Raw genomic sequence first — 15,714 nt, 5'->3', positions numbered from 1 at the left:
ATTCCCACTCACAGCGACCTTACAGGACAGGGTAGAGACCACATTCCCACTCACAGCGACCTTACAGGACCGCATAGAACCAGACTGTCTGTAGCGGGGCGAAGCTGAGCTAGACTGCCTAAGTTCTAATAGGAACTTGCAGGACAGGGTTTCTGAGACTGTGACTATGGGAGTCGAAAGCCTCGTCTTTCTCCTTTGGAGCAGCTGGTAGCTTTGAAGGCTAGCAGTCCAACACTTAACCACTAGGCCACCAGGGTTCTTAACATACACTGGGAAACTAAGAAAACGCAAACCCGTGTGACTCGCTTTGTTGAGCTGTTCACATTATTGAAGTGATAAAGTTTAGAATGGAACCCCCAGATCTGCCTGTCCACTTTAAGTTCCTATATGAAAGGAACGTGTAGCCAGAGATAGGAACTACTGCAAAGAAAGGAACATGTGCATAGAAATCATTTTGGTGGCACGATGGTTCAGTGCTCAGCTTTGAGCCAAAAGGTTGGCGGTTTGAAGCCGTCACCCTCCCTCTCCATGGGTGAAAAGCCCTGGCCACCTGCTCCCATTACGATTAGGAAACACTCGGGGAGCGGCTCTCTCCTGCACTCCGATGTCACAATGTGCTAGGGTCGACTTGATGGTGCACAGCACGCCTGCACCAATATTTTAGCCCCACCTGCATCTAGCGTCTCCCACAAGGACGGGCCTCTCAAAGTCTAGGGACATGCTGTATTTGCCATTGACTCAAAGTCCCATTCTCATTTTGAATGACCAGTCTAATCATCGACTTTAGAAGCAGCATTTCAACACCGAAGAGAATTTAGGAAGTAACTGGGTCTGTTTCAGAATTTTACAAAAGAAAGAAACTAACTCTTACGTCCACTTAGCTGTGTTAAGACAGTGGCTGGAGGGTAAGCCCAGGTGGTCAAGGTCACCACCTCCATGTAGACTGGCAGAGAGGGTGTGTTTAACGAAAAAAGTAAGGTTGACTGTGACTTTCAAATCCTAGTCCACAGGATCTTGTTTTGAGTTATGCTGTGGCTGCTCAGACTGCAAAGAGCTCGGGTTTTCAAAGGGAAATGTCACCCTTGAACCTGAGTAAAATAATTAAATAGCACTCACATTATCATACCTTGCAGTCTGGGTATAGGCAACAGTTGTATTGAAATCATCTCTCATGGGAAGAACACTTCTCTTGTCACGGGAGGCTGAACAATTACCCTTAGATTAAAGCCCTGCTGTCAGAGTCCCCAGGGAGCCCCTGTGGTGCCATGGGTAAGTGTTACCCCGAAAGGTCGGCAGTTCGAACCCACTAACCACTTCTACAGGAGAAAGATGAGGCAGTCAGCTTCTGTAAGGATTATGGCCTTGGAAACCCTATGGAGCAGGTCAACTCTGTCCTGGAAGGTTGGGATGAGTCAGAAATGATGCAACGTCAGTGCATTTTCCAAAGGGCAATGTCACAGCTTCCCAAACCACGTCTCTTTTGAGCTGGCTCAAAAACAAACACATTTCTGGCTGGTCATTAACAAGAACGAAAGGCAGACAGAAACATCATACCCAAGCAAGAAGCAACAGGTTTCTTTTCACGGTGCCACAGTACCCTAGCATGCCCACAATGATCAGGAAACAGCAAACGGCTATCATGATGGGATGCACCACGGGGAAGTAAGTCAGGATGACGGCCTCCTCCACCCTGAAAGAAGAAGGGGAGCCACATTAGAAACCAAAACAGCCTCAAAGTGCACCCACGACGGAGCCCACCACCAAACCATGACGCTGATGAGTCCCTCGTTGGTGCTTCATGCTTCGGGCTGAGGGTGGTATTTTTAAAACCACTGTGCCATTGTGCCTTTATGTATTGGCTTGCTTGTCTTATCACCACTTTCATTGCTCCTATGAACAAGGGGCAGTACTCCTAGGTATAAATGAACCAGCGATGGCAGCTACGTGTTTGACCCCAGGTTATTTTTCCATCAGTAATGGGCTGGGATGGTTTGCTCAAAGTGCGCACCATTGGCAGTCTTATTAACATAACCCAATAAGCAGAAGTTTTACCAACTAGAATCTGCCAGCGTCCATGACACGGCACTCAGCCTCTGTATGTGCCAGCCCTATAGAAGACAGAACCCTGCGCACAGGGACTCTGAGTTGCTGCGGTTCTTGGAGCGCTGGACACTGGTGCTCCATCTTGCTGCAGAAGGACGCACGGCCTAGGCAGAGAGAAGCCTCCTCCCCCCATGCCCTTCTCCCCTTGCTTGGGAGTTTCCTTCTTTCTTCCGGTTCTGGTCTTCCCAGTACCCACCAGCTTGCCTCTAGAAGGCCATACCACCTGCTGGGGAGCGGGGTGTGTGCGTGTGTGTGTGTGTGTAGGCTGAACCCTACACATCGCTCGCTGTCAACACGTGAACCCCAATAAACAACTTGTGGTAACAGCTGCTCTCTCAAAGTCATTCATTGTTTTGTTCCATAGTCCGACTTAAACTCCCTCAAATCCACTACACACCCTGACCAACTCATTTAAAATATAAGATAGCATCCCACACAAAAAAGCTCTTGGTGTCAGTACCGCCTCACCCTCACTGTGGCTCTGTGAGACAGGGTAGAATTGCCCCATACAGTTTCCAAGGCTGGACATCTTCATAGTAGCAGACTGCCTCCTTATTCCCCCCATAGAGTGACTGGTAGACTTGAACCACACACCTCTTGGTTAGCAGCCCGGTGCTTAACCTCTATACCACCAAGGCTCTTATAACAAATATAGTTACTATTCTCATCTCACTGCCATTGAGTCAAGCCTGATTCATTGGGGCCCTCAAACATAGAGTAGAACTGCCTCTGTAGGTTGATGCCTGTAAATCTTGATAGGAGACGAGAACCTCTTCTTTCTCCTGTTGAGTAGGTGGTGGTTTAGAACTTCTGACCTTGCTGTTAACAGATCTACTATTAGTCCTGACATGTCAGCCTGAGTAAAGCATGGCACCCTGCACTACTTCCCAGCTGGAAAGAATGTCCCTCTTCTGCTTCAGAACTGGAGCTCCAGGTGTCGCCCTTCCGTCTCCCCCAGCAACTGGTCCTTCTCCAAAGTGAGAGAGACTGCTAATGACACAGAGGAGAAGCTGTCTCTAAGCAAAGAAAGAAGAAGGGAGAAAGATGAGTCTTGCCAAAAGACTACATAGAAAATGTGTGACTAGGAGCTGTCAGCGTGGGAGCTGTAAGAACAATAAGAAAAATGTCCACACTGGGGTCTATTAGACTCCATTGTGCTGAGGGCTTTATAAACATGTATCTCCTTTAACCCTGATGCTCATCCAGAGCGACATAAACAACATCACCATTCAGACACAAACAGATGGAGGCTAAGAGAAGTAATTTGCCCCTTGTGATGTGAATGGATCAACCTTTGGAACGAAGGTTTTCAGGAAGTCACAGGACCATGAAGGTATGGCGTGTGGATGATGATTTTCTAGCACAGAGTAGCTGGAACGTGCAGAAACAGAGAGCTGTCAAAGGACATGCAAATATGAGGTGACCGACACACAGTTCAGAGTGCAGGTGCCTGGTGTAACCCTACCCAGAATCCGGCACCTGATGCCCCAGGCCCTCTCTGGGACCAAGGGCACCCTTTAATGAGAATGCCAGAGAATGCGAGTGTGCACACCCAAGGGCCCCATTGGCCAGAACAACTCCCTGAAACACCACCCAGGGTGCCACCACCTAAGGAGCTGAGGGCAAAGTGACTTAAAAACCAGCCCCTGACAGGTGGGATGGAAGAGATCAACCATTGACGAGGAAGCCTACCTTGTGTCCGCAGTTAAGGTCAGAACATTATTCAGGTAGTCCCTCATCCACGCAGACACCGCCAGCACACTGATGGACATTAACTGAGGAGAAAGACAAGTAGACCGAGTTGGTTACCAAGGATTTATGGTCAGGCTCTTCCTGCATGTCAGAAACACACACACAGATCAATGGGGGCCCAGTGGTTCTTAGCTTGTCGGCGGATAATCGCCTTTGTAAATTGCTGTTCTGTTTTTGTGTGTTAAAAAAATCTATATATACATATATGAAAAATGGGTCTGCAGGCTTCATGCACCAGTTAAAGTCCAGGCCCTAAAACAGACCAAGAACCTAGAACTGAGGCTCAGTGTAAAATCAGGCTAGTTATTATGTCTTGGTTTCTGTGAGGAGTCAAGATCGTGTTGTCAGCCCCCTAAGTTACCAGGTGACCTGGCACTAGAGCTAGCAGAGGACTCTCTGCTCCTGGGTTGGTCTGACACCATGTGCTCTCCTTCTACCAAATGGCTGCTTTTGGTTCCTCCATCTTTGGATCTGTCACAGCGTGTACTCGGTCTTCAGGCTGCACGTAGGCCTTTCTTCATGCTGTCACAGGGCGGGGTGGCTATGGGTGTGCTGCTGCTGCAGTCAGGCACAACTCAGGTCAGATCCGACTCACAGCGACTCCAGGAGAACAGAACAAAACACTGTCTGGTCCACACCGTCCTCCTGATTGTTATGTTTGTGCCCATTGTTGCGGCCACTGTGTCCAGGCATCTTGTCAAGCATCGTCCTCTTTTTCACTGCCCTTCTACGTTAGCAAAAAGATGTCCTTTCTCCCAGGACTGTCCTCTCCTGATGACTTGTCCAAGTGCATGAGCCACCTCGCCATCCTTGCTCCTACAGAGCATTCTGGCCAAGCTTCTTCCAAGACAGATGTGTTTGTTCTGGTCGTTCCTGGTGCTTTCAGTAGTCTTTACCAGCATCCTAATTCACATGCATCAAATCTTCCTCAGTCTTCCTTATTCAGTGTCCGCTTTCACAGGCATACCAGTGTGTTAGTTTACTTATATTATCTTGAACTCTTCTGCACTTAAGATAATTCTCCATCTTTATCACTTTGCAAATGAATGGCCACTTTTGGTTCCTCCATCTTTGGATCTGTTACTGACTGTAGTCAGTCTCCATGACTCAACCCCTGGATCTAATGCCAATGAGTTATCCAACTCTTCATTCTGTGTGATATATTTTCAGTGGGTGTCATGACATACGGTTCTTCCATTCCAAGGAAAACTTCATCTGTTTAATACACAACTTTCTAAGACCTTTCATTTAAGTAAAATGGCTAAGAGCCTGGAATTTTGATGTCATTCTTCCACTCAAAAAATAGATGTTGATCCCTACTCTTTGCCAAGTTTATGCCCAGTATTAGGTTCATGGTGGACACACATGGTTTATGCTCAACAACAAACTGCAAGGCGGTTGGTGCCAGGACAGAAAGGCCTGGTGACCTATTTCCATAAGATTATAACCATTGAAAACCATGTGGAATGAAGTTCTACTTGGAAACAGGTGGCCATTATACGCTAGATTCCACTTATGGGTAACAGGTTTGACACAACTTGCCAGAGATATACCAATGCACCCCAAACCACCTCTACTCTGCAGTGAACTCACTAAGTGACGAGGACACACGGGAATCGACTCAGAGCAATAAACATGGAGCCATCACTGTTACAAGTGGTGGGAAGGAAAAGTCCACATTGCAGTAAAAACCCACTGAAAGGGATGTCTGACCTACTCTTAGAAAACCTCACTGCCATCGGGTGGATTCTGACTCATCATGACCCTGTAGACAAGAGAGAACTACCCCCTGTGGGTTTTTGAGACTAGTTATTTATAGGAGTGGAAACCCCATCTCTCTCCCTCAGAGCAGCTGGTGATTTCGAACCGCTGACCTAGGAGTCAGCAGCCCAACAGGTAACCCACTATACCACCAAGGCTTCCTCCTGCTCCCAAGAGTGAAAGGAACTTTCTCCACGGGAACTGAAATCGGAAGGATAGCGGTCCAATTAATTAGGGAGTAGAGTAGGCTGAAAAGGACATTCGAATCAGCAAAGCTGTAACTCACAAAGCAAGAGGAAGGCACCATGCTATGTCCAGGAAAGGGAAAGTGGCAAGTAATAAACATGAAAAAGTAGGCAGGGCTCCGGTGGCATAGTGGTTATGCATTGGGCTGCAATTCACAAGGTCAGCAGTTCAAACCACCAACCATTCCACGGGACGAAGAGGAGACTTTCCGCTCCCCTAAAGAGCCATGGAAACATACAGAGGCAGTTCTACCCTGTCCTACAGGGCCACTATGAGTCCGCATCAACCTGATGGCAGAGAATGAGACAGGGTTAGATCAGATGATGTCTGTGGAGGCATTTAAAGAAGGGTAGATCACACTGACAACTGGAAGCCATTATATCAAGAAGCACTGGGTTTGGATTGCAGCTGACATTGGGCACACCATTGAATCTTTTATAAGTCTGTCCCCTCACCTAAAATAGGTTGGACTAGCCAGACGTACTTCATAGAGGATTTATGGAACGGAATACAAGTATTCTATATATTTCCTATCAGCATCTCATCCCTTTTAGCCTGCAGCTTCCTCCAAATCTTTCTCCATCATTTAAAGAGGCTAAACTGCTCAGAAATGGCAGCTTCTGCTATCCAGAGGTATACCATGTGGCAGAGGGATCAAGCTCTGGGACCGACCTACATCTGGCATGACCACGGCCATGCTCAATATCGAGACCTCTTACAACAGCATGCCCCGTTGGCCCCCTCCAGCCGCCTATCCAGATTCAGTACGGGGCATAATCAACTCCTCACCACACCAGTTGACAGCTTGGCAGGCAACTGACTCCCTCCCTCTTCCTCAGCCTTCCTTTGAATTCCATTCAAGTCCTGCCAATTGTTCCCGCAGGACCTTTGGTAAATCCCTCCCTCTCTTCCTGTCTTGGCTGGCTGGCTGGCTGAGGCCCATGCCTTCTCTTGCCAAGCAGTTACCATCACCTTCTAATGGGCTTCAGCTCACACATTCCACCTGGAATCCACCCCTCAGTTGCCTTCATAAGACACACCACACGACTCTTCAGCTCATGAGGCTATAATGTGTGTGGTGGCTATTCGCTGGGGGAGCTGGCTCTTGACTCATGATGACTGCATGCAAAGAGGAATAAAAATGCTGCTCAGACCTCCACCATCCCGCCTACGATCGATTATAAATCAGACCGTGATCCATAACCCACTGGCGTCTTGTGGGTTGATTTCCAAAAGCAGATCGCCAGACCTTTCCCTCGAGTCTGTCTTCAGCATACAAGCCTCCACTAACCGACAGGTGCCAGGCATGAGGTTCACTGGCCAAGAATCAAACTTGGGTCCCCCCTTATCACTCCTCCCCCACTGCTCTCCCTGCCCACCTACTCCCAGATCCCCCCAATAAATAAATTTTAACTCTTCAACAGGACACAGGGCCTCTGCAGCCACCCTGTCACCTCTCTCTTCAGGACTGTTTCCTGCCAGGTTCTTCCCATACGCGCTCTGTGCTCAGAGCACAAGCAACTCCCTGCATGTCTCCAAAATGCATCACACAGACATTGCAGTGCCTTCGCGCGTGTTCTGATGCTCTTCCCTCTGCTCAAAACGCAGTCCTGCCCCAGTCTTGTCTTCCTTCCCCACGCGTCGCCCAAGTGACCTCAGAGGCCAACTCAAACATCAACTGCAGTACAGAGACCACGTCCCAGCTCCCTGCTCCATCACTCTGGACCACATACACAGACCTCATCGACCAGTCAGCGCATTGTGTCCCATGTTTACCCACCCAAAAGGTTGATGCTTCGAGTCCATTCAGTGACTCCACAGGGGACCTGCATGGTGACATGCTTCTATCAAGATTCATCCTAGGAAAACCCCATGGGGCACCCAGGGTAAATAGACTCACCAGCACCTAAAAGCATCGCAATCTAGTAGGTCCTTGGGTGATGAAAATGTTTTATGCTCAACTACAAACGCGAAAGGTGGGTTTGAACTTGCCCAGGGTACCAAGGAAGAAAGGGCTGGCCATCTGCTCCTATAAAGATAAAGATGGCAGCCAGGGAAGGCCTCTGGAGCAGTCCCATTGATAACCAGGGAGTTGCCCAGAGTCAAACAGACTCTTCAGGCAATGATTGGGTTGGGCCTGATCTCATCCTGCAAGACTTGTAGAATGCTTGAGGGCGCAGACCACTGCGTGCTCCTCTTTGCACCCCCTTCATGCAGCTGTGCGCCAGCCTCATCGTGTGGTGTGTTAGGGTAATAAACGGAAGAACCATGAACAGGTCATGATTTTAAACAAATAGATAAGCCACAAATGATGGGAGGTCTTTAAGAAAATTGAGGGATGTTTTGATAAGAACCCAGTTTTCCATCACTGGAACTGTTTCCTTCATGAGATGCCTGAGGAACAACTGGCACAAAGATTTATGTATCATGTATGCATTGTGTTTGAAACTGGCTGTAAACTGCCTTTCAATGACAAACTTTGGATTCTTCTCTTCCTTTTTTTCCTCCTCTTCTTTTCAATAGGAGGGAATCCAAGCATCACAGCTGTGCGCAGAATTTTGGTCAAACTATAGTACCAGGCCTGCTCCTCCAATCCACATGCACGTCTGAGGATAAACTGCGCTGCCGCCTGGCATTCGTTCCAGCAGCGTTCAATGTGCACGGGCAGCTGTGTTCTCAAGGAGCGGAGGACTCACCGCGTTGAGAACGTGTGAGTGGCACCAAACAAACTGCATGTGCCCACGTCAAGTCACTGAGTCCCCAAAGGAGGCAGCTCTGCTCCAGAACAAACCCTGGTGTGACTGAGTGTACAAGCCAGACACAGACGAGCAGGCCAGGACCCCTCGGGGATAATGGCACCTTTCTGCTCCTTTTCCAACTCAGTGATGAAACTCATTCTTCAGCTGTGACTCGTGATAAACAACTTCTGAGTAACACGGTAGGTATCAGATGGCGCTGGGCATTCTACTTTTATGCTTTCCCCCATCCTACAGGCAAATATGCACCTGGCCCAAGTCATGGTATCTTCAGTCGCCTCATACGCATGTGAAAATTGAGACACTGAATAAAGAAGACCGGAGAAAAATTGGTGCATTTGAATTAGCTAGTGCTGGTGAAGAATACTGTAAGTACCATGAACTACCAAAAAACAAACAAATCTGTCTTGGAAGAATTACAGCCAGAATGCTCCTTAGAAGCAAGGATGGCGAGACTCTGTTGCATATACTTTGGACATGTTATCAGGAGAGACCAGTCCCTGGAGAAAAACATCATGCTTAGTACAGCAGAGAGACAGCAAAAACAGGCCCTCGGTGAGATGCACTGATACCAGTGGCTGCAACAACGAGCTCAAACATAAGGACAGTGGTACAGAAGGGTGCAGGACTGCTGTACAAAGGGTCACTACGAGTCAGAACCAACTGGAAGGCGCCTAACACCACCAACAAGCCATCATACAAAGCGTAAGGAAGTGGCTCAAAAACAACACAAGTGTCACTTGATAAAAGCACAGTTGATATGCCACTTATTGGGCATTGGCTTCATCTAGTCTTGGAAACCACTCTGAAAATGCTAACTCTCAACAAATATCTAGGAAAAGCTGAATTTTGGTGTGGTGGAGCCGTTCTCTAGGTTTGATTGAATCTGATTGTGCAATACCAAGTCTATCAAGTTGTCTTCTACCTCAGGATTGTGTAGTATGAAAATTCCCTACATTTACTGTCAGCTGTCCACCTCCAGTTTGTTCCAAATAGTAAGATCAGTCAAAACACGGGCTTTTAAGTAGTTCAAATTCTGCCCCATCGAATGTCTCATCTGTCACACGGAATGGATAGTCTCCCCTAAAGTGACAGTGACAGGAATCATTTCTGTTCAAGGAAGACAGATACCTACAAGCCCCTGCCTGAGCTTTTCTTTTTAATGTGAAATATCTTATCAAAATGCAGACAGTAAAAGAGAGAGCAGGGCTTTAGTCTCGCTCTGAAGACGACTCAGAAGAGTTCCTTCAAACTTTCAAAACTTACTTCCTCTTCCTGAAAATAGAGAAGCTGAACTAACACCAATGAAAACTGTCTTTCTTCTTAGAATAAATTCAACTTGGTAGAGGCAGATCTCGTTTCATCACGCCTGGCCTTGTTGCCTTTTGCAGACAGGGGGCTTTTCACAGCGGAAGGTCTCCGGCAGCCCTACATGCAGCAAGCCTCCAGGTGCCATTCTCCCTGCAACATGTGCTCACATCACGTCACTGTGTCCCAGTTTGGTAATTCCCACAAGATTTTCACACTTCTTCCTAAAGCTGATGCACGTTTAATGGACCACAGGAGAGTGTCAAGATAAACTCAAAAATACACACTTGGAAACCAAAATACTTAGCTGACATTTGTTTTATTGTGGTGATCTGGAAGCCCATCCACAATTGTCTCCAAGGTGTATCTGTGTATGGGGGTTAGGTGTTGGGCTACGAACTGCCAGGTTGGCAGTTCAAACCCACCAGCAAAAAAGGGTCACATGGGGCATGCTGGGCTGTTAACTACAAGGTCAACAGTTTGAATTCACCAGCCCCCGCAAGGAAGAAAGAGGACGTTAAAGTTAGTCTCAGAAACCATAGGAAGCAGTTCTAGCTATCCTGTAGGGTCAGTGTGAGTTGAAATCAACTCAATAGCTGTGGGGTTTGGGGGATTTTTTTTTTTTTTTGGTTGCTTTTTTAGTGCAAGAAAACACTTGAAGTCTTCTCAGTGATTTAAAAGCTCCACATACAGCATGTGAAGATGATTGCTTGAGTAGGGTTGGTTCAATCATTTCAAACAGAGGTCAAAGTCACCTATATTAAAGGGAAAGTAGGAGCTCTCCTGGTGGTAAGTGGTTAAGTTGGGCTACTAACCTCAAGGTTGGCAGTTCACAACCACCAGCTGCTGCTCTAGAGAAAGAGGCCTTTCTACCCCCATAAAGAGTTAGCCCAGTGGTTCTCAACCTTCCTCATGCCCTTTGATACAGTTCGTGTTGTAGTGACCCCCAACCAAAGCATTATTGTCATTGCTACTTCACAGCTATAATTTTGCTACTGTTATGAATCATGACATCCCTGTGAAAGGGTCGTTCAACCCCCAAAGAGGTCATGACCCACATGTTGAGAACCGCTGAGTTAGCCTGTCTTGGAAACTCACAGGGGCAGCTTTGCCCTGTCCTATAGGGTCGCTATGAGTTGGTATCAACTTGATGGCCATGAGTTTAGTTTGGTTTGGTTTGGTTTGGGGGAAGGGAGTGCTGTCCACAAGTTGGAAGTTCATTACCCAGGATTTTCTGTATTATGGATGTTTGGGTGCTACTACAATACTGGAAGCTATATTATCCATATTTCAAACACCATTGGGGTCACCCTGCATGGACAGGTTTCAGTAGAGCTTCCAGATAAGACTAGGAAGAAAAGCCTGAAAATCGATTTCCAAAATTCAATCAAGGAAGGCCTATGGATCTCAACAGGACACTGACTCACTCGCTATGGCCATCAGGAGGGATCAACCCCCAAAAAGGGCAAGCATTTGTTTGATGAAGAGGCCAGTGAGGGAAGGGGTGAGATGGGCTGGCACAGTAACTGCAAAGATAGACTCTTAGGTGCAGCCCTGGTGAGGATGAATCAGGGATTGGCAACGTTTCACTCTGCTGTATGTAAGGTTCCCATGAGAGAGTGTCAATGACGGCAGCTGACTACTTATCTAAGAGTAAGATCAACCTTTGAGTGTTCGGAGGCCCAGACATGGGACAAGGCCTGTCCGAGTCACATGTCTATGTTTCCACACGTGTTCTCCTCTGCCTCCTTCTGTCTGTGTCTCACGAGCCCCATTTCACCAGGCGATGAGCAGCAGCAAAGAGAGAGAACCCGACAAGATCATTTGCAAATTCTAGCAAAAACCAGGGGCCCTGGTGGCATAGAGGGTTATTAGTTGGGCTGCCAACTGCAAGGTCAGCGCTTCAAAACCATCAGCAGCTCCATAGGAGAAAGAGGCTTTTTACTCCTTTACAGAGTTACAGCCTGTGAATCAACCCAATTGCAATGAGTTTGATTAAAAATGAGACAGTGTGAATGGCAGAAACAAGGTCTGTGGATTCCTGGTGAGTATCACTCAGGAATAAACAGGCTCCACTGAGAGCCGGGGACACTGTGGCAGCTGGGGACTAGCTCAGCACCCACTCTACTGATAGTGACAGGCCATGACGTGGCCCTCCAGGTCTGGCTACCACACAGCCTGGTCTGGTCATAAGCGCTCCACTTTAAGCCTATCTGGTCCTTCCATCATTCTCTGTACAGGCTTCATTTTACTCTCTACATTGTCTGAGCTCAAGAAGACTCACACAGTCTCGGACACCCTAGATAGGGCCCTCTGAGTCAGAATCGGCTAGGTGGCAATGGGTATAGGAGCAGCAACTGAGAGAGGAAAAGGGTTATATTGTACCCTCAAGTTCCTGAGTAGTCTCCCTGCAGTAAGCTCCACTCCCTGAGGGCACAAACTGTGATTGTTCTCTGAATGGGGACAAGCGAGGGAGGGACCTGTCGTTCCTGTCCATAGCAGGGTTGCACCTCAAAGAAGCCTCAAATATTTGCCCTCCAAAAAGCATCCTGTCGGAAGCATGCAATGGCTCGAGGCTTTGTTCAGCAGGGCTGCAGTGTACCAAAAGACAAAGGAATTTATCTGAGTTAATAATCCAGTTAAGGCTTGATGGTGGCGTCACAATGCTACTTCCAAGGAAGTGTATTTCTTAAAAAGTATGGCCAGTGGTTGGAGGGCTCCCCGAAATCCCTTAGGGAGAGTTTAAAAAAGCAAGTATGCCCTTTACAGTGTAAAACTGGGAAACGCCATTATTAAGCCGCAGGTTTGGTTTTGTTTCTTATGACCACAGAAATTCTAGGAGTGCTGGTGGCACAGGCGTTAAGCACTCGACAGATACAGAAAGGTGGGCGGTGTGAACCCAAAGGCAACCCCCAGGAGAAAGATGTAGCCGTCTTCTTCCATAAAGATGAGGAGCTTGGGAAGCCTAGGGGACATTTTATTCTGTACCTGGGATCTCACTCACAGCGACCCTTATAGGGCAAGCTAGAACTGCCCCTGGGAGTTTCTATAACTTTTTATAGGAGTGCAAAGGCTCATCTTTTTCCTGCAAGAGCAGCTGATGGTTTTGAACGGTTGTCCTTACAGTTAGCAACCCAATGCGTTTCAGTCTGAAAGGAAGTGAGTTTGGTTTGGGTTTATAAAATCTCCATCAGTCCAAATTGATTGGATGGCAGTGGATTTGGCTTTCTGTTTGGGTTTGGGGTTTAGAAACACTGTGAGAAAGAAAACTGCAACATCGTATCCCACCTTCCCAGGGCCTGCATGAGTCCGACCAGAGGTTGAGAGGTGGGCACACAAAAAGAAGCCCAATATTGAGTTTTCTGTGGCATCCGCTACCTCACACAGCCTCGAAAGCATAAACTAGATTTCCTGTGTATGTTTAAGGCCGTTTGTCACCCTTGCTTATTTTCACATTTACTCGGGGCACCAGTTCCAGCTGCTGTTGAGTAGATTCGCTCACGGAACCCTCCTGCGTGTCCCAATAGGTGTGCATTCCACACAGCTTTCTATCGCTGAGCTTCGGGGAATGAGCTGCCAGACCTCTCTTCTGCAGCACCTCTAGGTAGACAAGAACCCCTAAACATTTCAGTTAGCAGCACCACCATTAACATGGACACCACACCAGGACTTGTTAATCCTGTTAAGAGAAAGACGAGGGAGGCTGTCTGCTCCGGTAAGGATTTACGGTGTCAGAAACCCACAGGGAAAGTTCTTATCTGGCCCACAGTGTGAGCAGGAGTCGGATTTGACTTGATGACCATGGGTTGGGTTGGGTTTGGTGAAAGAAAGAAAGAAAAGAAGATGTGAGGTTACGGTCTCAAAAGATAAATGCAACTATCCAATGTTTAATGTACGAAAAGCTGTTGAGAACATTTTAGATGCCAGTTGTTAAGAGAAGGGTTGACTTTTCACCCTATCAGGAGGTCACCCCCAAGAACCAGCTCTACCCAAACGCCGTCCTGTAGAGTTGCCGATGCCAGCCAGCCAAATATATCAGCTGCATGCCAAAATTTCTCAATTTCTACTTAACACGTCAGCACTTCCGACATTTTAAATATAAATCCTTAACCGCACATATGCCTGTTCCAGCATGACAGTTTCTGGAAGCAACTTTCAGAGTGTTGATTTTTTTTTTTTAAATGTTCCTCGTACATTTCGTGAATGTGCATAGGATTGTTAATAACGCTTTTCAAAAATGGATGTCCCGACTTAGAGCATAAAAAGTTACTAGCTCAAGAGGCATACATAAAAGATTTCCATGGGGTGGTTAAATTTGATGTATTTTATTTCCTTAAACGGTTACAGTGTGGGGTTTATTTTCCAAACGCATACAGAAAATTCCCTAATATGTTGCCAACTTAGAAAGAGTGGCACGAAAACCACCTTCTTGGGCTATATGGAATCCCTAGAAAAACGCCCATCTTTTGATAGGCTATGGGGAGCCCTGGGGGCCAGCAGTGACAAGGTCAGCAATTTGAAAACCGCCAGCTGGTCCTGGGGAGAAAGACGAAGCTGTCCACTATCTTAAAGATTTACAATCTCCAGCACCCACAGAGGCAGTTGTGCCCTGCCCTGCCCTTCCAGAGTCTCTATGAGCCTGAATCCGCTTGAGGGCTGAGAGTTGGTTTTGTCTGATTTATCTGGGTACAGATCCAGACAAGCACATCCCGAGACGTGCTTGCCCCAGCCGGATTTTCTAGGCTATGATGACGTGCAGAAAACATGTACGGCTTGCACGGTTATCTGAAATTCTTGAAAACAAGCGATTCCCTAAGTAGTGTGTCATGACTTTTTTATCTGCAAGCACAAGCACGTGCACTTATTTATATCCCGGAGATTAACTCCAAGTCTAATTTTACTGCCACCAGCATCCAGTGGCGGATTCCATTTTTCTAATTACAAATAGAACCTGAGCTGGATCAAAGGCATTTTGAGAAGGTTCAAACTGACCCCTCTGAAAAATGGAGGGTGTGATCCCATGTAATTAATTAATGCTCAGCCATGCCCTTTGGCACATTATCTGGTGACTGCAGTAATCCATCGGGGCCAGCTGTGCCCACCTGTTGGTGCGCTGTTACTCTTGGACTTACCCAAAAGAGCAGATTGAGGGCGTAGAGCAGGCAGCGCAGGCACTTCACCGAATCTTCTCTGGCCATTGTGAGCCTGGGCAGGCAGAGGCCCCATCCTCTCACCACATCCTATCCCCGCGGGCAAAACAGCAGCAGCGACCTGCAGGGGACACCGGGGGACAGGGCAGATTCTCACCCGCTCTCCACCCCCAGTTGCCCCGCCCTCAGCTGGGTCCCAAACACCAAACTTGCAGCCGCCTTTAGACAGGATAGAACTGTCCCATGGGGTTTCCACGGCTGGAAATCCTGGGAAGCACACTGCCACCCGCTTTCCCCACCCCCCACCCCCAGGAGCTAGGGTGCGAACTTCTGGCCAGCGGTTGAGACGTTAACCACTTCGCCGCCGGAGCTCTGCAGCTAAGTCCAAGAAGGATCGAATTCTAGCTACCCCCAAAAATCATTTGTGAAACTCAGTGGAGTCACCCAAACTCCTCCGAAGCCGCGACGGGCTCCACATAGCACCTGCTGGGAAGAGAAAGGGCCGACCCCCGGATGAGTGGCAGGCGCACTGGAGGCGCCGTGCTCAGGGGACACGCGGCGGTATCCTCTGCATTCTGAAGAGCCGCTCCGTGCACGCCCCTCCTCGGGGACAGCTCTGCTCCGAACGGTCCCAAAGG

General features: G+C 47.9%; 1 protein-coding gene across 1 annotated transcript in view; it reads right to left on the bottom strand.

Moving 5' to 3' along the window:
• TSPAN12 (tetraspanin 12) overlaps nt 1-15,669 on the bottom strand; it is a 66,195-nt gene extending 50,526 nt beyond the window's left edge. The window contains exons 1-4 of the mRNA XM_004707772.2: nt 15,560-15,669; nt 15,059-15,197; nt 3,796-3,878; nt 1,555-1,690 (exon numbers count right to left, since the gene is read on the bottom strand). Coding sequence (XP_004707829.1) covers nt 1,555-1,690; nt 3,796-3,878; nt 15,059-15,124 — 285 coding nt within the window. The 5' untranslated portion in view covers nt 15,125-15,197; nt 15,560-15,669. The remainder of the gene's footprint in view (nt 1-1,554; nt 1,691-3,795; nt 3,879-15,058; nt 15,198-15,559) is intronic.
• Nucleotides 15,670-15,714: the final 45 nt, after the last annotated feature.

This window comes from Echinops telfairi, unplaced genomic scaffold (assembly GCF_000313985.2).
Source record: "Echinops telfairi isolate 266 unplaced genomic scaffold, ASM31398v2 ScPeMD7_23;HRSCAF=83, whole genome shotgun sequence".
NCBI classification, from domain to species: domain Eukaryota; kingdom Metazoa; phylum Chordata; class Mammalia; order Afrosoricida; family Tenrecidae; genus Echinops; species Echinops telfairi.
Note: the sequence above shows the minus strand (reverse complement) of the source record. Positions and strands in the feature narration are given on the sequence as shown.